The sequence below is a fragment of the Cetorhinus maximus genome, chromosome 18 (assembly GCF_964194155.1).
Source record: "Cetorhinus maximus chromosome 18, sCetMax3.hap1.1, whole genome shotgun sequence".
Classification (NCBI taxonomy): domain Eukaryota; kingdom Metazoa; phylum Chordata; class Chondrichthyes; order Lamniformes; family Cetorhinidae; genus Cetorhinus; species Cetorhinus maximus.
In genome coordinates, this window is record NC_135896.1 from 52,138,352 (window position 1) to 52,159,586 (window position 21,235).

The 21,235-nt window shown below is 48.9% G+C and overlaps 1 protein-coding gene across 1 annotated transcript in view; it reads left to right on the plus strand.

Moving 5' to 3' along the window:
• kiaa0586 (KIAA0586 ortholog) overlaps positions 1 to 21,235 on the plus strand; it is a 657,376-nt gene that overhangs the window by 556,886 nt on the left and 79,255 nt on the right. Inside the window, exon 27 of the mRNA XM_078562702.1 lies at positions 9,312 to 9,388. Coding sequence (XP_078418828.1) covers positions 9,312 to 9,388 — 77 coding nt within the window. The remainder of the gene's footprint in view (positions 1 to 9,311; positions 9,389 to 21,235) is intronic.

Genomic DNA, 21,235 nt, shown 5'->3' on the forward strand with positions numbered 1-21,235 from the left:
GCAGAAGTGTGGTCCCTTGAACCTGGGCTCAGTGGACCAGGAGATTCAATAACCTCAAGAGGGTAGAAAAGTTGAGTGGCATCTCTGTACTCTGACTTCTGCAGCATTTTCTTGTGCAGCACTCCTCGGACCAACACATTTTGCAGGTCCGCTCATTCCTCAAACTTACTCTCATCATATTGACATCTTACACCTATCCCTCACAGTCACCCTTCACAATTGGTCTCATTCTCTCCTCTCCCCATAATCCTTTCCTCTCACTCTGCTTTCTCTCCTTGTAGGTAAAGAAAGTGCAGAACTCCAGGGAGACAGCGAAATGGGGTTGCCTTCAGTGATAGCCACCTTGACAACCACTGGCAATGCATGCCCACCTGGCCCACAGTGTAAGGGGCCTTGTTCCAGGGGGATGCAAGTGTCAGTACCAACCTGCCATAAAAGCCTGAGTCTCATGAGGCACTGGTGCTCAGACATGTTGATTTCCTGCTTGTAGATATACTGTAGGGGTGTTACTTCCTTCGAGCTGGATCCCTGTGTCCATCCCCTCTGTCCTGTGGAGCAATTTATGGCTAAGGAGAAGGCAGCTAGTGTTGCTCCTGATGCTGCTGACATTGGTGTTGCTGCTCCCCTTGTTCCTCATCAAAGGTCCAATGTAGAGCTGCATAAGCTGCTCCCATGTGCAGTGAAGTCTGTCAGCATGGAATGTCAGTTTAAGATGAATAATGTCCAAGCTAGGTAAAATGAGTCCCAAAAGGTTGGAAATCCCCTGTGAAGTGGTGAAATTTGGCTCTCTGAACAAATTCTGTGAGCACAAGCCTTTCACATAGGCAGCTCAGCAGCTATGCAGTTTCACTGTTTGAAGGTTTTCCGGCCTGTCAGTTTCATTGAACAATGGCTCCTAGTTGTGCTGTTGCCTTGTTGACCCTGGCGAGTTCCACACACCTCAGGAAAGCATTTCACTGCTGGCCAAAGCCAAAATCCTGTGTTAAATTCACAATTAATCAACTATTTAAATATTAGAGTCATAGAGGTCTACAGCACTGAAAAAGGCCCCTCGGCCCATCGAGTCTGCACCGGTCAAACAAGTACCTAACTATTCTAATCCCATTTTCCTGCACTAGGCTCATAGCCTTGTATGCCATGGCATCGTAAGTGCACATCCAAATACTTCTTAAATGTTATGAGGGTTTCTGCCTCTACCACCCTTTCAGGCAGAGTTCCAGATTCCCACCACCCTCTGGGTGAAAAAATTATTTCTCACATCCCCTCTAAACCTCCTTCCCCTTACCTTAACTCTATGCCCCCTGGTTTTTGATCCCTCCACCAAGGGGAAAAGTTCCTTCCTGCCTACCCTATCTATGCCCCTCATAATTTTATGCACCTCAATCATGTCCCCCCTCAATTTCCTCTGCTCCAGGGAAAATAACCCCAGTCTATCCAATCTCTCCTCATAACTAAAACTCTCCAGCCCAGGCAACATCCTGGTAAATCTCCTCTGCACTCTAGTGCAATCACATCTTTACTATAATGCGGATTCCAGAACTGCATGCAATACTCCAGCTGTGGCCTAACTAGCGTTTTATACAGTTCCAGCATAACCTCTCTGCTCTTATACCCTATGCCTTGGCTAATAAAGGCAAGTATCCCATATGCCTTCTTAACCACCTTATCTACCTGTCCCGTTACCTTAAGAGACTGGTGGACATGTATACCAAGGTCTCTCTGATCCTCGGTACTTCCCAGGGTCCTACCATTCACCATGTGTTCTCGTGCCTTGTTTGTCCTGCCCAAGTGCGTCACCTCACACTTATCCGGATTAAATTCCATTTGCCACTGATCAGCCCATCTGATCAGCCTGTCTATATCCTCTTGTAATCTAAGGCTATCCTCCTCACTGTTTACCACCCCACCAATTTTCGTGTCATCCACAAACTTACTGATCAGCCCTCTTACATTAAAGTCTAAATCGTTTATATATACCACAAACAGCAAGGGATCCAACACCGATCCCTGTGGAACCCCACAGGACACAGGCATCCAGTCACAAAAACACCCCTCAACCATCACCCTCTGCTTCCTGCCACTCAGCCAGTTCTGGATCTAATTTGCCAAATTGCCTTGGATCCCATGGGCTCTTACCTTCATTATCAGTCTCCCATGCGGGACCTTATCAATTCCAAGTAGACTACGTCAACTGCATTGCCCTCATCTGGTCACCTCTTCGAAAAATTCAATCAAATAGGTCAGACATGACCTCCCCTTAACAAAACCATGCCAACTGCCTTTGATTAATCCCTGCCTCTCCAAGTGTAGATTCATTCTGTCCCTCAGAATTGCTTCCAATAGTTTCCCCAGCACTGAGGTTAGACTGACTGGCCTGTAGTTCCCTGGTTTATCCCTTCCTCCCTTCTTGAATAATGGTACTACACTGGCTGTCCTTTAGGCCTCTGGCACCTCTCCTGTGGCCAGAGAGGTATTGAAAATTATTGCCAGCACCCCTGCTATCTCCTCCCTTGCCTCACTCAACAGCAACATTCTTGTAAATCTCCTCTGTACTCTCTCCAGAGCAATTATGTCCTTCCTGTAATGTGGTGACCAGAACTGTACACAAAATTGCAGTTGTGGCCTAACCAGCGTTTGTTACAGTTCCAGCATTACACCCTGCTTTTGTGTTCTATACCTCACCCAATAAAGGAGAGCATTCCATCTGCCTTCTTTACCACCTTATCTGGCGCTTTCAGGGACCTGTGGACATGCACTCCAAGGTCTCTCACTTCCTCTACCTCTCTCAATATCCTCCCATTTATTGTGTATTCCCTTGCTCTGTTTGCCCTCGCAAAATGCATTACCTCACACTTCTCTGGATTCTCCCTAGTGTTCTCACCAATATTTATCCTTCAGCCATATAACTAGAATAGGTTATCTGATCCTTTACCCATCACTCTTTGTGGGACATTGCTGCTTGCAAATTAGTTGCTATGTTTCCCATATTACAACAGTGACTACATTTCAAAAATGGATGTCAGAAAGCATTCTGACAACACAGGCAACTGAGAGGAGCGATGTAGAGACAGTGCTTGCTGTCATCAGCATACATATGGAATCTACAGCCAGAATTTTACGTTGAATGAGCAGGCATGTGCCCGCCCCGAAATCGCATGAAATAATGCAAGAAGACATTGGGCGTGCGTCCCGATGTCTTCGTGCTTGCGCATAACATTACAGTCAGTGGGCGCACAGAAGTCAGAAGCACACTGCATGCCTGCTGACAATTAAATGGACAATTAAATCCATTGACCACCTAATTGATCGAAATTTTACATTGCCCGTGCAATTTAGCGCTCATTGCATGGCAATACAGGAAGGCGGCCAATCTGTTTTTTCTTGTTTCTCGTCCAAGGGCAGGATAAAAAGGGACCGGAGCATTGGCTGTGTAAGTTGTTAGAAGTTCAGGTGAGAGGTTGCTGCTGCTGTAGTGCTGAGATTTCATGGTTTCTACTGGAGTATTTGCTTTGTTAGCTTTGTTTTGAGGACTCTTTTGTTTTGTCAACTCTCTTGGAGGATTTCTGCATTCAGTACATGAGATAGAGCTATCTGCATTTCAGCAGATGGGGATTGTTTACTCTGTTGGTGGGGCCTCCTCTGAAGAGGAAGAGAGGGGCAGAAGGGAGAGGAGGCCAGGTGTCCACAGCAGTGTCCCAGGGAGAGATCTGTAGGAGGAGAGGTGCAGGCACAGGGGGTGCAGAGTCAGCAGGGAGAGCAAGGCGGAAGGCACCGCAGAAGACGCCACAATCCTGCTGCCAGAGTGTATAGGCAGCAATCCAGCTACCTCAACATGTCTGACGTCCAGTGCCGCAGGAGTCTCCGTCTCTAGGGTCACCGTGACATCCATATGCCAGATGGTTGGGCCGGAGATGGCCTCCAACTCTGTGGGGGAACCCAATGCCAGTGGCTCCAAATGTCATAGTAGCGCTCAATTTTTTTTCATCTGGATCCTTCCAGGGGTCAGTGGGGGATCTGTGTGGAGTGTCCCAATCATCTGTCCACAGATGCATCAAGCTGGTCACTGAGGCTCCCTTCAGATGGGTCATGACATTCATTCATTACTGGATGGATGAAGCCAGCCAGAGCGAGCCAGAGGCTTCGCAGCATGCTGTGTTCCCCCGCATCCAGGGTGCCATAGACTGTACTCATGTGGCCATCAAGATGTCAGAGGGTCAGCCGGATGCCTTCGTGAACAGAAAGGGCTTCCACTCCGTGAACAGAAAGGGCTTCCACTCCATGAACATACAGGTAGTATGCGACCACAATACACAGATTCTGCAAGTCTGTGCAAGGTACCCTGGCAGCTCCCATGATGCACACATCCTGCGACACTCTCAAGTGCCAAGGCTCTTCGTGGCTCCAGCTTGGCTGGATGGTTGGCTGCTGGGTGACAAAGGATATCCTTTGAAAAGGTGGCTCATGATGCCACTCCGGCACCCAAGGACAGAGACAGAAGAGAGGTACAGTAGGAGTCATGCCTCCACAAGGGCGGTGGTTGAGAGGACCAATGGTCTGCTGAAGATGAGATTCCACTGCCTGGACTGATCAGGGGGTGCACTGCAATCCTCCAGCGTGTGTGTCGCTTATAATCGTCGTCTGCTGCGCTCTGCACAATCTGGCTCTGGCAAGGGGGGGACCCACTGGAGGATGAGGATAGCAAGGCAGCTCCACAGGCCTCAGAGGATGATCCTACAGATGGATCTGATGAGTAGCCGGGCAGGCACAGGGTGGGGAAATGGAGGCAGACGAGGAACCTTCAGGGAGGCAGGGACACCAGGGAGGCCTTGATTCAATGCACCTTCAGCTAGGCTGTCAAGGCACGGCTTCGATCTCATGGCAAGGGCGCCGCCTCCTTCACACACATTTCTGAGAAGGCAATCCCATGATCCCAATGTTGCTTCCCAACTCTGTAATAAGGTTTGCTGCCCCTGCCATCTAAAATAAGGCATTGATGAACCCTGCATAGATGGAAAAATGAAGGACACTCAGGGCATTGAAACAAATTCTAGATTTATATCTTTTCCAGAGTTGCAAAAAAGGAACCTAATATAATTTTGTTGTCACTGTCACACAAAAACAATACATAACACTGTTGAAAAGAAAGAATGTTACCCATGATAACCCCATCCTGTGCTCACGGTGCCTTAAACTTACGCTTGCAAGTGCTGCATCTTGGTGTCCCCTCCTCACTAGCAGCAGCTTTGGAGGCAGATTGCCGACTATGATGTCCTGTCGGCCCTAATGATCTTGGCAGTTATCCTCTGGTTGGCGGGGCCTGAACATGCTCCACCTGGGAGGGTGCGACCAGCAACATGGCTGGGCACTCCTTAGTCGTCATGGCTTCATCAGATGCCATGGTCACTGGCAGAGGGGCAGAGGAGCTGCCACCTTCATCTGGAGCGCCGTGAGAGGAGCCCACAGAGGTGACAGGCAGCTTGTCCGCAAGTGTGAGGTAGGTCTGGACCTTCCTGCTTATCACTGATAGATGGGCGCCCTGCAGGGTGACGAGTTGCCTCATTCATCTCTCACACTGGCTGTGACCTCCTGAGGACAGTGCCTGTGTGAGGGCTTGCAGGTGTGAGCGCAACCCCAGGAACTCCTGATTCTGTTCCTGGAGCTGCCTCTCCATGAGAGTCGCTACTCTCTCAGTGGAGGAGGATGTGCGCTCAGTGCTCTGTGCCAATGCAGGGCTCAAGCTCCTCATGGACTCCTCCGTGACAAACACCATGACATGCAGACCCTCAGGGATCTCTGCCAGATCTCTCCACGCATTGACTTCCAGCATTTGCTGCATGATGGACGACTCCAGAGGCTCATCATCTGCCTCGGAATCATCATCATTCTGATCTCCAGCAGTCTTCTAACAGCTGGTGCCCTGGGCACTCTCTGCCAGTTCCTCATTGCGAGTGTGCTGTGCCTTCTCCACGGTGCACTACCATTTGAGCCGTCGAGTTAATGCCCGCCAACGTGCTTGTATCTGCCGTGGTGCCTGGCAGCGAGAGAGGGTGTGACGCTGGTGGATCTGTCAGCAGCTCCTCCTCAGGTGTCAAGGCAGGGTCCTCAGCATCCTGACAGCCTCTGGAGGATGGCTCATCTGAGGGAGGAAGACAATATGTTAGTATTGTCAATCATCACATAGTCAATGTGCAAGCTAGGCGGGTGGGTGGATAACAGCATCATGGTGGCATTGTGATTGCTGGATCATTGGGGACTCTTGCTCAGAAGTCTTCTATATTGACCCTACATTGTTTGCACTTTCCACCAGTCTTGCATGTGTCCACTAGACTCTTACTTTCCTCTGACACCCCTGCTTCTCTGAGACCTGAGGACCTTGCTCCTCGCTGGCACTCTAGCTCGAGGGTGTCCATCTCAAATTTGGTCAGTTGGTTGGTCACCCCACCGCCCGTTCGTCTGTACTCCACAGCATTATTGCTTCTCTTCTCCTGTTCGGAACATTAGTCCACCCTCTGCCTTCAAAACCATACCAGTTTTGCCCGCCCTCCCCAAAGGACCAGGTTGAGGAGCCCATCAAATTTGCACATCCCACCCTTCTATGCCCCCAAGGCTAGCGGCCACATTTCCAAGCCTTGGATGGCATAGGTATATGTGCCATTTGTCACTCTGATTCTTAGACCCCTAAGTGTGGCAAAGGATGACCACCCTTCACAACATCTCCACACAGTACCATGCCAACTTGGTACTCACCCTTGCCGAGCGCAGAAGATCATTAAACCGTTTGCGGCACTGGATCCAGGAGCAACACACTATGTCATGCCTATTGACCTGGGTTGCCACCTCTGACCAAGCCTTCTTTGTCTGTTGTGTTGGCCTCCCCTTGCCACCCTGTGGCATCAGAATGTCCCACCTGCCACTCACTGCCTCCACTAGAGTGCACGGGCACTTGTCTGAGAACCGGGGGACAGAGTGCCTACCAGCATTGCCCTCCCGCCTTGCGTGTCCAGCAGGTGCTGAGGCCACAACTCCTGCAAATTTCAAAAGTCTTTCCAAGACAGCTCCCTGAGGCTCCTCAAAACTTCCTGAGAGCCTTCAGGGAGCTGCCTCTGCAGTTTATAAATACCCTGCCGGGCCCCCATTGGACCCAGTGCCCCCACCCCTGCTGCCGCGGATCGCCAGTGTCGGGCGCGTTTCATGTTGGCTGCCTCTTAATCGGCCAGCCAACACGAAATCATGTTTGGGGTCCGATCGCTGTCAGAAACAGAAATCACAGCCGCTTCCGGGACTGCCAATCAAGCATGCCCAACAAGCACAAAACTCAGGCCTTCGTGTCTGCAGACAATGTCAGCAATGGGCAGCTTCTAGTTGTGATACCTACTAGATATCAAGCACACCTTATATTTAACTATTGGGAGAGTTGGATATTTAACAGATTGAAAGCCTTAAACCTGCCTTTTGGGATCAGAATATATATAGAAATAAATATATAAAACCAAAACAGAAATCACATAGGGAGCGGTACAGGTCAGGTGTCATGCTCCAAAGTGCTCCTACAAAGGCAAATAGTGAGTGTTTTGCTAATGAAAGCTAACTAAACAAGATACTTCAGTAACTTATGTGGAGAAAACCATTATTTTCATTTTAGTACATCATTATAATTCTGAATTGCAATGCAATTGTTCATGTCTATGTGAAATTTATATCTGTGCATAACAACAATTGAATGGCAACTCTGTTTTCACTTTTTATTTATTATTTCATGGGACATGAACATTGTTGGCAAGGCCAGCATTTGTTGCCCTTCCCTAAGTGCCCTTGAGAATGTGGTGGTGAGCAACCTTTTTGAACAGCTGCAGTCCATGCCGTGTGGATAGGTGTACTCCCGCAGTGCAGTTGGGAAGGGAGTTCCAGGATTTTGACCCCACGGCAGTGAAGGAATGGTAATATAATTCAAAGAAAGGATGGTCTGTGGTTTGGAGGGAAACTTGCAACTGGTGGAGTTCCCAGACATCTACTGTCCTTGTCCTTCTAGGTGGTAAAGGTCTCAGGTTTGGAAGAATGCTGTTGAAAGAGGCTTGGCATGTTGCATCTTGTATATGGCACACATGACTACTCATGTGCATTGGTGGAGGAGGGAGTGAATGATTAAAGTTGTGGACTGGGGGGGTGGTGGTAAGGCAGTCATGCAGGCTGCTTTGTCCTAGATGGTGTTGTTGGAGCTGCACTCATGCTGGCAAGTGGAGAGTATGCCTGACTTGTGCCTTACACGGGGGAACAGGTTTTGGGAAGTCAGGTGATGAGTTGCAAAATTCCCAGCCTCTGACATGCTCTTGTAGCCACAGTACCTATATAGTTAGTCTAGTTAAGTTTCTGCTCAATGGTAAGCCCCCAGTATGTTGATAGTGGGGGAATTCAGCGATGGTAATGCCATTGAATGTCAAGGGGAGATGATTAGATTCTCTCTTGTTGGAGATGGTTGTAGGATGGTACTTGTCTGGGGCAAATGTTACTTGCCACTTAACAGCCCAAGCCTGAATTTTGTTATGCTTGTTGCATATGGAGACGAACTGCTTCAGTATCTGAGGAACACTCTGCAATCATTAGCAAACAACTCCACATCTGACCTTATGATGAGGGAAAGTCATTGATGAAGCAGCTGAAGATTGTTGGACCTTGGATACTACCCTGAGGAATTCCTGCAGTGATGTCCTGATGTTGGGGCAACCATTACCATCTTCCTTTGTGCTAGGTATGACACCAACCAGAGGAGAGTTTTCCCCCTGATTCCTATTGACTTCAATTTTGGTAGGGCTCCTTGATGCCACCCTTAGTCAAATGCTGCCTTGATGTCAAAGGCAGTCGCTCTCACCTCACCTCTTGAATTTAGCTCTTTAGTCCATATTTGCACCAAGGCTGTAATGAAGTCAGGAGCCGTGTGGCCCTGGTGGAACCCAAACTGAGCATCAGTGAGCAGATGATTGCTGTGTAAGTGCCGCTTGAAAGCACTGTTGATGACATCTTCCATCACTTTGCTGATAATTGAAAGTAGGCTGATGGTAATTGGCTGGATTGGATTTATCCTGCTTTTTGTGGACAGAATGTACTTGGGCAATTTTACACATTGTCAGGTAGATGCCAGTGTTGTAGTTGCACTGGAACAGCTAAGCTAGAGGTGTAGCTAGTTCTGGAGCACATGTCTTCAGTACTACTGCTAGGTTATTGTTAAGGGCCAAAGCCTTTGCTGTATCCGATGCCTTCATAATTTCTTGATAACATTTTCTGGTGCGTAACTGAATATGTCTTTTCTTTTTCAGCTTTAGTAGAAGAAGGTATATCCTTTCCAAACCTCAATATTAGTCTGTCCAGTACACTCCAAGATGCTCAAGAAATGGTAAGTTTATGAAAGATGTGGCTTTGCAAACTCATCCAACAAACTCTTTGAATTCAAATTCACTGTTATCCCTGGCTTTGCATTTTATAAGCTGTATTTCATTTCAATTTTGCTGCTAAAAAGACAGTTTTGTGAATGTAATTTTATCTGTGAGAGTGACAACTCTGATATATAACAATAGTTAATGCCCAAGCAACATTTCCCATAGCGGACCAAGTATAATATCTGATTGCAGTAACTCTTATCTCTCCCTCATAATTGAAGAATTACTTAAATGCCATTGATTAAGTTTGACTCTTTGTGCGGCACGATTCGGTGGGTGCTGGTTCTGGATGGCCCCTCACTTGAGTTGTCACTATTATACATATGTAGAATCGCGGCCCGCCATGTCCATGCCGTCTCTCTGCAAGAGTAACTCAGCTGAAATAAGTCCCCTGCCTTTTCCCTGCAGCCCAGCAATTTCTTTTCTATTCAGATAATTATCCATGTCACTTTTGAAACCAATGATCAAATCTCCCTCCGCCACTCTCTCAGGCAGTGGATTCCAGATCCTAATCTCTTGCTGTGTAAAATAGTTTTTCCTTATTCACCTTTGGTTCTTTTGTCACTCACATTAAATCTGTGTCCTCTAGTTCTCGGCCCCCTCGCCAATTGGGACAGTTCCTCCCTGACTACTCTGTTAGACTTCTCATGATTTTGAACCCCTCCATCATATCACTGTCAACCTTCTCTTCTCTGAGGAGAACAGCCCCAGCTTCTCTTATCTATTCACGTAACTGAAGTCCCCCATCCCTGGAACCATTCTCATAAATCTTCTCTGCGTTCTCTCCAATTCCTTCATTAAGTGTGGTGCCCACAGTTGGACACAGTACTCCAGCTGAGGCCAAACCAGTATCTTATAAAGGTTCACCATAATTTCCTTGCTTTTTGAGTCTTATGCCTGTATTTATAAAGCCCAGGATTCCATATGCCTTATTAATCATATTCTCAACCTGCCCTGCCTGATTTGTGCATACATATCCCCAGTTTCCTCAGCTCTTGCACCCCCTTTAGAATTGAACCTTTTAATTTATATTGCCTCTCATTGTTCTTCCTACAAAAATTCATCATTTTTTTGCATTAAATTTCATCTGCCCATTTCACCAGCCTGTCTTATGTCTCTTGAAGTCTATCACTATCCTCCTGACAGTTCGCAATACTTCCAAGATTTATGTCACCTGCAAATTTTAAAGTGATTTCCTGCACACTCAAGTCAAGGTCATTAATATAGATCAAGAAAAGTACTGACCCTAATACCAACCTCTGGAGAACTCCACTGTATACCTTCCCCCAATCTAAAAAAGCAACTGTTCACCACAACTCTCTATTTCCGTCATTTAGCCAACTTCATATCCATGCTGCCACTATCTCTTTTTCCCTTTTATTCTATGGACTTTAACATTCCTTACAAGCTTGTTATGTGGCACTTTATCAAACACGTTTTGGAAGTACATGTGCACCTCATCAACCCTCAGTTATGTCATCAAAAAACTTAAGCAGCTTAGTTAAACTTGATTTGTCTTTAACAAACCTGTACTGACTTTCCTTAATTAATGGACAATTGTCCAAGTCACTTCTAATTTTGTCCCAGATTATCATTTTGAAACACATCCCCACCACTGAGGTTAACCTGACTGACCTGTAGTTGTTGGGCTTATCATAAGAACATAAAATTAGGAGCAGGAGTAGGCCATATGACTCCTTGAGCCTGCTCCGCCATTCAATAATATCATGGCTGATCGGATTGTGGCCTTAACTCCACTTTCCTGCCTCACCCCCATAACCCTTAACCCCCTTGTAGATCTAAATCTGTCTAACTCTGCCTTGAATATATTCAATGAGCCAGTCTCCACTGCTCTCTGGGCTGGCGAATTCTAAAGATTAGCAACCCTCTGAGAGAAGAAATTCTCCCTCATCTCCATCTTAAATGGGGAATTCCTTATTTTCAAACTGTGGCCCCTAGTTCTAGTTTCCCCCATGAGAGGAAACATCCTCTCAGCATCTACCCTGTCAAGACCCCTCAGAATCTTATATGTTTCAATAAGGTCAGCTCTCATTCTTTTAAACTCTACTGGGTACAGGCCCAGCCTGCTCAACCTTTCTTCAAGAGAAGTGCTTCATCCCAGGAATCAGTCTAGTGAACCTTCTCTGAACTGCTTCCAAAGCAAGTATCTTAAGGAGACAAAAACTGTACACAGTACTCTAGGTGAGGTCTCACCATTGCCCTGGACAGTTGTACCAAGACTTCCCAACATTTATACTCCATCCCTTTTTTAATAAAGGCCAACATTACATTTGTCTTCCTAATTATTTGTTGTACCTGCATGCTAACTTTTTCTGATTCATGTACGAGGACACCCAGTTCCCTCTGTACTTCAACATTCTGCACTTTCTCTCTATTTGAATAATATTCTGCTTTTCTATTCTCCTCACCAAGTGGACACCTTTTTCCACATTATAGTCCCATTTGCCAATTTTTTGCTCGCTCACTTAACCTATCTCTATTCCTTTTGAAGACTCTTTGTATCCTTCTTACAACTCGCTTTCCTTCCTACCTTTGTATCATGAGCAAATTTGGCTACAGTGCAGTCGATCCCTTCATCCAAGTAATTAATATATAAATATTTGAGGCCCCAGCACAGATCCCTGTAGTACTCCACTAGTTACAGTTTGCCAACCTGAAAGTGACCAATTTATCCCTTCTTTGAACAAGAGCATAACATTTGCAATTCTCCAATCCTCTGACACCACCCCTGTATCGAAGGAGGATTGAAAGATTTTGACTAGTGCCTCAGCAATTTCCAGCCTTACTTCCTTCAGCATCTTGGGATGCATCTCATCTGGTCCTGGTGACTTATCAATCTTAAGTACAGCCAGCATTTCTAAGGCCTTCCCTTTATCAATTTTTAGTCAATCCAATATCTCAATTACCTTCTCTTTCACTATGACTTTGGCAAAATGTTACAAAAGTGGAATTCGTTACCACAAGGAGTGGTTAGCAAATAGTACAGATGCATTTTAGTGGAAACTAGACAAGCAGATGGGGGAGAAAGGAATAGATGGTAACAATGGTAGATTTAAATGAGAAAAAATGGGAGGAGGCTCTAGTGAAGCATAAACAATCGCATAGACTGGTTGGACTAAATGGCCTGTTTCTGTGTCCTATATAACCCCATGTGAGCATCTTCTTCCTTGTTAAAGACAAGTGCATTTGTGAGCCTCACACTGAGTGTCAGCAGACTTATTTGACCACAGTGGTATTACCACCAAGTTCAATTTTGACCTCACCAGTGGCAGATTTATAGTTAGTGGGGCCTGTGCTCAGCTTCATTTTTTGGGACCCCCCAAGACCAAGAAAATACACAAATTGATCAGTGCTTCTCACACACTCACTCTCCTCCCCCACCCACCACCCTGTCACTCTCTCTCACCTCAGTTGGAGTTCACTGCTCCCTGTTGCCTTGCCTGGGGGCTGTCCGCTGCCTTGTCTGGGGTCTATTCCCATACCCACACACTTCCACACCCACACATTCACTCACTCCCACTCCCACACTCTCTCACACAGGGCAGAATTTTCCTGTTGGCGTGTGGGGGCAGGCACTGCACGCCAATGCGTAAAACGACGCACGATGACGTCGGGCGAGTATCCCGACATCACCGCGCGCTATTGCGATTTTTCAGTGGGCGGGCGCATGATGATCTCCGTTGTGCCCCCGCCATTAATTAACGGGCCACTTAAGGCCCTTGAGGCACCAAGTGATGGCGATTTTTCAGGGCCTGTGCGATCTTCAGGTCGTCGCATGGGCACAATGGGCAGGCGGGTAGGAGACATTTGTATAAACCTTGTCAACGGGCAGGATAAGACGGGTCAGTGGGGTCACGAATGTGCTCAGTCAGATATTTATTTTTGAAAGCTACTGATACTTGCCTGTGTGAGCAGAAATACTTCAAAACTCATACCAGCTGCTTGGACAGAATTCACAACCTCCAGGTCAGTACTCTGCAGTGAAGAACCTTTTTGGGGCCTGCAGGTTTCAGGAAGCCTTCCCTTAGCCTGGAAATTGGAGTTGTGCTCTCCACTGGAGGCGCCTCCTCTGGGGAGGAAAGGAGGGCCAGAAGGGGGAGGAGGCCGGGAGTGCACATTCAGCCTCCAGGGGAGCCACCTATGGGAGGAGAGGCGCAGGCACAAGGGGCGTAGGGCCAACAGGAAGTCCAAGGCAGAAGGGGCTGCAGAGGACGCCAGTATCCTGCTGCCAGGGTACACGGTCGGCGAAGCAGCTACCTCAATATGTCTGAGGTGCGGTGCCAAGGAGGCTCCGTCTCTCAAGGGAGACAGTCAACTCTATCTGTCAGCTGATAGGCCCTGAGATCGCCGCTAACTATGTGGGTGGGCACCCCATGCCAATGGCTCTAAAGGTCACAGCTGCCCTCAACTTCTATGCTTCTGGCTCTTTCCAGGGCTCGGTGGGTGATCTTTGCACTGTCTCCCAATCAGCTGTCCACGCTTGTGTCAAGCAGGTGACAGACGCTCTGTTCAGGCATGCATTGATGTTCATCCACTTCCACTGGGACAAGGTCAGCCAGACAGAGCGAGCCAGAGGCTTCGCGGCCATTGCTGGCTTCCCCCGCGTCCAGGGTGCTATAGACTGTACACATGTGGCCATCAAGGCGCCAGCAGGTGAGCCCGGTGCCTTCGTCAACAGGAAGGGCTTCCACTCCTTGAACATGCAGATAGTGTGTGATCACAGGATGCTGATTCTACAAGTCTGTGCAAGGTACCCAGGCAGTTCCCACATCACCTACATCCTCAGACACTCCCAGGTGCTGGAGCTCTTTAGTGCTCCAGCCCGGCTGGATGGATGGCTGCTGGGTGACAAGGGCTATCCCCTCAGCAGGTGGCTCATGACGCCTCTCCGCCATCCAAGAACAGAAGCTGAGCAGCAGTTGAATAGGAGCCATGGCACCACAAGGGCTGTGGTGGAGAGAACCATCGGTCTTCTCAAGATGCGCTTCTGATGCCTGGACCGTTCAGGGAGCGCACTCCAGTACTCCCCAGATCGTGTGTTGCTGATAGTGGTTGCATGCTGCGCTCTCCACAATCTTGCACTGGAAATGGGAGATGCTGTGGACAAAGAAGATGTCGACACAGTTGCTGCGGCTGCACACGATGTGAGTCCGAGGATGCTCACGCACAGGGAAATGCTGAGGGGGTAGATGCTGACCCAGGCATACTTCAGGGAGGCAGGGACACCTGGGAGGCTTTAATCCAATGAACCTTCAGCTAGAAGACCACAGAGGGACCTCCAACAAAAGCCTGTGCTGCAGGCTCCATACTCGACACCTGAGTGCTAAATCTACTTGGAAAGGAACATTAACTAAGGGCCAAGTCAATAAAGCTCAATGTGACACAACTCACTCATAACATCATGGGTAACCATCCACCTGGAGAGGAAAAGAGGCACCCTCAGCCTGGTCACATGTCTAAATTTAATGATATAACAAAATGATCTTAAGGAAACAAAATGACAAACGTGTTAAACAACACGCCAACTAATCATGACCTCATTGCGAGGCAACACAAAAGCACCAGTGAGAAACCCGTGGTGTGCCCAAGGTGCCTTAAATTTACACTTTTGGGTGCTGTCCCCTTGCCTGTACTGGCATCTGAGACAGCCTGCTCACTGTGCTGTCCTGTTGGCCTCAATGACCTTGGCGGATGTCCTCTGGCCCGTGGAGCCTGTGCTGACCCTGCCTGGGAGGGAGCAGCCAGTGCCATGGTTGACATCTTCCCAGTCTTCGCAGCCTCACCAGATGCAACGGTCACTGGCAGAGGGGCAGAGGAGCAGCTGCCTTCACCCAGAGCGCCCTGCGAGGAGCCCGCAGAGACGACAGGCAGCTGCTGCGCCGACGTGAGGTCGCTTCGGACCTCCCTGCTCACCATAGATGGATGGGCACCGAACTGGGAAACTTGGTGTCCAGACCATCTCCCACACTGGCACTGACCATCTGAGGTCAATGCCGATGTGAGGGCTTGCTGGTCCGCGCGCATCCCCAGGAAGCCCTGACTGGTCTCCTAGAGGAGCCTCTCCAAGAGAATCGCCACTCTCTCCATGAAGGAAGCATGGCGTTCAGACAAGTGGCTCATTGCATTGGCGAGGGTCCGCGTGGACTCCTCTACCACGGAGACCAAGCCAAGCATAGCCTCATGTATCTCCGCCAGATCTTCGCGCACACTCTGCTGGACTTTCAGCGTTTGCTGCCTCATGGACGACTCCAGAGGCACATCATCAGCCACCGATTGAGCATGTGCCTGGTCCCCTGCAGTCCTCCGACTGCTGGCACCCTGGGCACTTTCTGTCTCCACCAGCTTCTCCAGCGACTGTGAAATGCCCTCATCGCTCTGCCCCAGGACACTAGCCGATGATCTAATTCCCACCGAGGTGCTAATATCTGCGCTGGTGCCTGCCTGGCAGAAACGGTATGATGCTGGTGGGTCAGAGACTTCAGGACCCTCAGGTGTGAGAGGGGGCCCCTGTGCTGCCTCCTCCTGGTCCTAATCCACTGATGCTGAAAGGAAGAACAAGGACATTTGATTATTTAACGTGGAGACAATGTCAATGTGCACCCCTGTCCCTTGGATCTTTATGCACTTATCCTTCCATAAGCAATGGTCAAGCTGTGTTGCAAACTTCAATCACTGATCAGTTAGCAGTGTAATGGCTGCTGGGACACTAATGGTGATCTCAGCGCTGGGCTAATATACCTGCCCATGGCACCCCAGCCTCACCGACACCGGTGGACCTGGGTGCATGGCGCTTCTTCAGATTGAGGATCTCCTGCTCGAACCTGGAAATGATGGCCAACCGGGCCGGCCCTCCATCAGTCCTCAACCACTCGGCAGCATTATGAGTATTCTTCTCCCGAAAAGAAGAAAAGAGCATTGATTAGTGCAACTTGTACCTGGAATCTCTTCGCTGCCGTCCCACCCCAACCAAACTGGAACATTGCAGGGCTCCAGTGCCTCCTCACCCAACAACTACCGCACACTCACACAAAGATGCCAGGGCTGTCCCCCCACTTGCCAAATGCAGCCTACATCACATTTGGCACCACACGGTCCAACCTTGCAAAGCAAGGGGGCGCAAGCACGTGGAACGCAAAGGGCAGCAGATGGACCGATGGTCCCCTCCCAGCATGTCAGCATCCTGACTTTGACACATTTTGCAGTTGCAGCACTGCACCTCGGTGCAGATCCTCCAGGTTGCCTCCAAAACAGTAATGTGGGTGTCCCTGTACCGCATGCTGAGGGTGCAGAACCCATCTCATCACCACCCTCTCAGGGTGACCTCGGCATGGCCAATATCTGCTGGCCCACCCAGTGAAGGACACAAGCCGTCAATGATTCAATGCAGTAACTGCACTCAGAGCCGTGGTGGTGGGGGCCAGGGGGGAAAGCCTATCTGCTGCGTTCACTGACCAATGGCAACATGGCACCCACCAGAGCGCAAAAGGTCGTTAAAACGCTTGCGGCACTGGATCCAGGTGCGCCGCACCACATCGCGGGAGCTGCCACCTCCTCCCAGGCATGTTTGGTCATGTGGGGGGGCCTCCTCCTCCTGTCCCTCGGAACGAGGACCTCCTGCCATGCTGCCACCTCCTCGAGGAGGGCAGCAAGGCAATTGTCTGAGAAATGAGGGGCGCAGTGGCCCCTTGCCTTACCCTCCTGCCTGGCCTGCTCACCAGCAGGACTCAGGGGAGCCCTTCTGTTGGCCGTGTTTGGCAGCCTTTGCAAGATTGCAGGAGCACTTTTAAACAGGTCACCGGGTCGTCATTGGACCCGGCGGTCATAGCAGTCCCGCCGCTGCCCGCCCACTCCCGCTCTCCTCGGGAGTCACGTTTCATGCTGGGCAGGCCTTAATTAGCCGACCTGCATAAAATGGCAGCACGGACCCAATCGCGGCCTGTCCAACAGGCAGAAAATTCTGCCCACTGTCCCACTCCCACAACACACACGCTCCCCCATCCACACACACGCTCCCACACCCATACACACACACACACACACACATACACTCCCACATCCACACTCTCACACCCACAGTCACTCCCACATCCACACCCACTCCCACATCCACACCCACACTCAGCCCCACACCCATACTCACTACCACAGGCACACTCCCACACCCATACTCAGTCCCACACAGTCACTCCCACATCCACACCCACTCCCACTCGCACTCCCACACCCGCATTCATTCCCACACCCACACCCACAGACAATCACTCGCTCACTCCCACACCCACACTAAATCACACTCTCTCCCTCTCATACCCTTGGGCAGTGAGTCTTTTCATCCTCATCACCACCACTATCCACTTGAAATATTGCATCCAGCTTCTTCCGGCCTGGAGCAATTTCCCCTCCCACCCCCCCTTGGCCCAGCAGCCTTTCCTCTCTGCCCCCCACCGGCCCGACAGTCTCTCCCCTCCCAACCTCTCAGGTCCAGCAATCGCTTCCCCATTCCTTCTCCCCGCATCACCAAACCCAGCAGTCTCTCCCCACTCCCCCTCCTCCTCCATCCCTCCCTCCCTCCTCCATCCCCCTCTCTTCCTCCATCCCTCTCCTCCTCCATCCCTCTCCTCCTCCATCCCTCTCCTCCTCCATCCCCCCTCCTCTATCCCCTTCCTCCATCCCCTCCATCTTCCCTTCCTCCTCCACCCCTCTCTTCTCCAACAGTCTCTCCCCTCCACAACCTCTCAGGCTCAACAGTCTCTTCCCCACTCCCTCGCCTCCATCCCCCTTTCCTCCTCCATCCCCCTTTCCTCCTCCATCCCCCTTTCCTCCTCCATCCCCCCCTTCTCTATCCCCCTCCTCCATCCCCCCACTCCCCCTCCATCTTTCCCTCCTCCTCCATCCCCCCTCCATCTTCCCCTCCCCTCCAACCCCTGCTCCATCCTCCCTCTCCCTCCATCCCCCTCTCCCTCCATCCCCCTCTCCCTCCATCCCCCTCTCCCTCCATTCTCCTCCATCCTCCGCTCCTCCTCCATCCCCCTCTCCCCCTCCATCTCCCTCCTCCCCATCCCCTCTCCTCTTCCATCCCCCCTCCATCTTCACCTCCTCCTCCATCCCCTGCTCTTTCTCCATCCTCCTCTCCTCCTCCATCCCACCTCTTTCATCCCCCCCCTTCCTCCATCACACCCCCCACCCCCGCCCAAGGCCCAGCAGTCTCTCCCCTCTCCACAAGTGAGCCTATCTGCAGCAAATGCAGAGGAGCAACAGGCTGTGATTGGAGGAGCACTTTCTTTAAGAATCTTCCACTGCACTTACCTCAGGGTGGGTGCTACGTTGGGGGGGCTTGGCTTGCAGGCCGGAGGTTGGACAAGCCTGTTTTATATTATCTCATACCAGTCTTAAATCTACATTCAAACTAAAAATGCAGCAGTCATCAGGCTGTATTATCTTACAACGCGTTCAGGTTTATAATGCATCCTGCATTTTGGGGCCCCCTGTCTTTTGAGGTCCGTGCGCCACGGCACAGTGTATTTCTTTGTAAATCTGCCCTTGGTCCCCACCCAACCACCACACATGCCCATCGAATAGATATCAGGAATATCTATTACTAGTCCAGTGACATTACCACTGATGGTGGCGTAGTGGCAATGTCACTTGGCTAGTAATCCTGAGCCCCCGGCTAATACTCTGGGGACATGGATTCAACTCTCGACACAGCATCTGTGGAATTTAAAATAAATTAATAAAATTTGGAATTAAAAGCTAGTCTCTGTAATAGTCACCATGAAACTATTGTCAATTGTCGTAAAAACCCATCTGGTTCACTAATGTCCTTTAGGGAAGGAAATCTGCCATCCTTACATGTGACTCCAGACCCACAGCAATGTGGTTGACTCTTAACTCTCCTCTGAAATGGCCGAGCAAACCACTCAAATCAAGGACAATTAGGGATGGGCAACAAATGCTGGCTTTGCCAGCAATACCCACATCCCATGAAAGAATTAATTAATAAATGGCAAGCCTAACTGATTTTCTGTCTTTCCTAAACTAGCAAAGTTGCAATAAATCACCAAACCAAAACCTGCAAGCAAAATGTCAAGTGAAGCTCTCTGCTGAAATTTCCATAGCATATTGCTAACTAAAAAAAATAAGTTAGCTACCCTGGAGGCTATTCAAGCTTATTCAACAAATGCTGTTCCGGGTTTAATTCCCATTCTCCCATTCTGTTCTGAATTAACTGGCAGCTTTGCAATCTACATTAATGTCTTTGGGTTAAGGAAGAGAAATTCGGCAAGTGTTCCTGCTTCTGATTGCTACCCAGTGAGGATAGAATCAAGCTCTACAGTGACTAATAGCAACTTAGCTGAAGTATTGAGGAGCAAGCAACGGTATAGAATTGTACCCCAGCTTGAAGCCATGTAACCAGGAAAGGAGGAAGGCAGAAAATTGACAAGAGAACTAGGAAAGGGATAAAATAAGACAACCATTATCTGAAACCTTAACACCATGTCCTGTATTTACACAAAAAGTACAAAACTTGGGTGCTAGACATTCTTTACTTTCTGTACTAGCTGAATAATGGAAAATATAATGTAGTGTCATTTAGAGAGATAAACAGTTGGAGATTTCTTTGCTGTAGACTAAACGTAATTGAGCCTATTTTTGAAGTGTTAATGTTTAACAGACAGTAGGAGTTTTATTTTGGACAGTAACTTAATGTCACCAGTAAATTAATTCATCATCAGTAAGATGCTAAAGTTAATAGAATTATCCTAAGAGTGTAAATTATTAAAGAGGCTGTTGCATTGCCCAAAATTTGATCATTCACAATATTAAAAACTAAAAAATCAATTCAGATATGTATTGCTATCATTTAACTGATTGCACTCTCATTCCTCAAATAAGATATGTTATAGACTGCAAGTTTATGTAAATGCAATGGATGTAGAAGATTGCCTGGAGGGAGCGGATAGAGAATAATCAGGCAGAGAGGTTCACATGCATTTAATTTTAACTCAGTTGATGTTCATTAGTGGAAAGACAACAGGTGGGTTATTTTACAGGCTGCAGTCCCCCCTCACCCAGTTTTCCTCTGTATTGCATACTAGTGATCCTATACACCCAAACAATAAGAGGAAAAGCTGCCTCACTAATGTGGTGAGGTCAAAACATGCACCACATGCTAATGATTGAAGCTTAATGACCACCACAAACATATTCGCAAACTGATACCTGTGTCACATTGACATGGTTTATATCACAATATCTTTTACACCATCTCAGAATATAATTTATGTTAATTTTTAAAAAAAAACAAAATGATTAGATAATTTCAAGGATGAGAAATTCCCACCATATGACAGAATTCTGACTTTTAGATCACAGAATTGTGCCCTTTTAATTTTTTTCTCAACCTCTACCTGGCCTGGGGGAACTGCCACTCCCCTCCCCTCCTCTTTAATCTGCCATCAATCTGATTGGCTTTCTGTGATTGGGAGATGCAGAGGCTGTGCCCCCAGTAGCTGCTGCTCCCATGTGCAGCCTGCAGAGCACTTTCCTGTGCTGGGCCATCTTCCTGGTGCTGCCTCCACTGTAGGATTCACTGCTGGTGGTGCAGGACAACTGGATCTTCTCGCTCAGTCTGCGGCCTCGCTACTGATGGAGCGACTCGATCCTAACCCAACCACAGCCCACCGCTCGCTTCAGTCTCTAGCTCCAGGAGGGAGGGAAAGAGATTTCAGCCAACCATGGTCTCAACCACATCCCACCCTCGGCAGCAGTCACTACTTTGC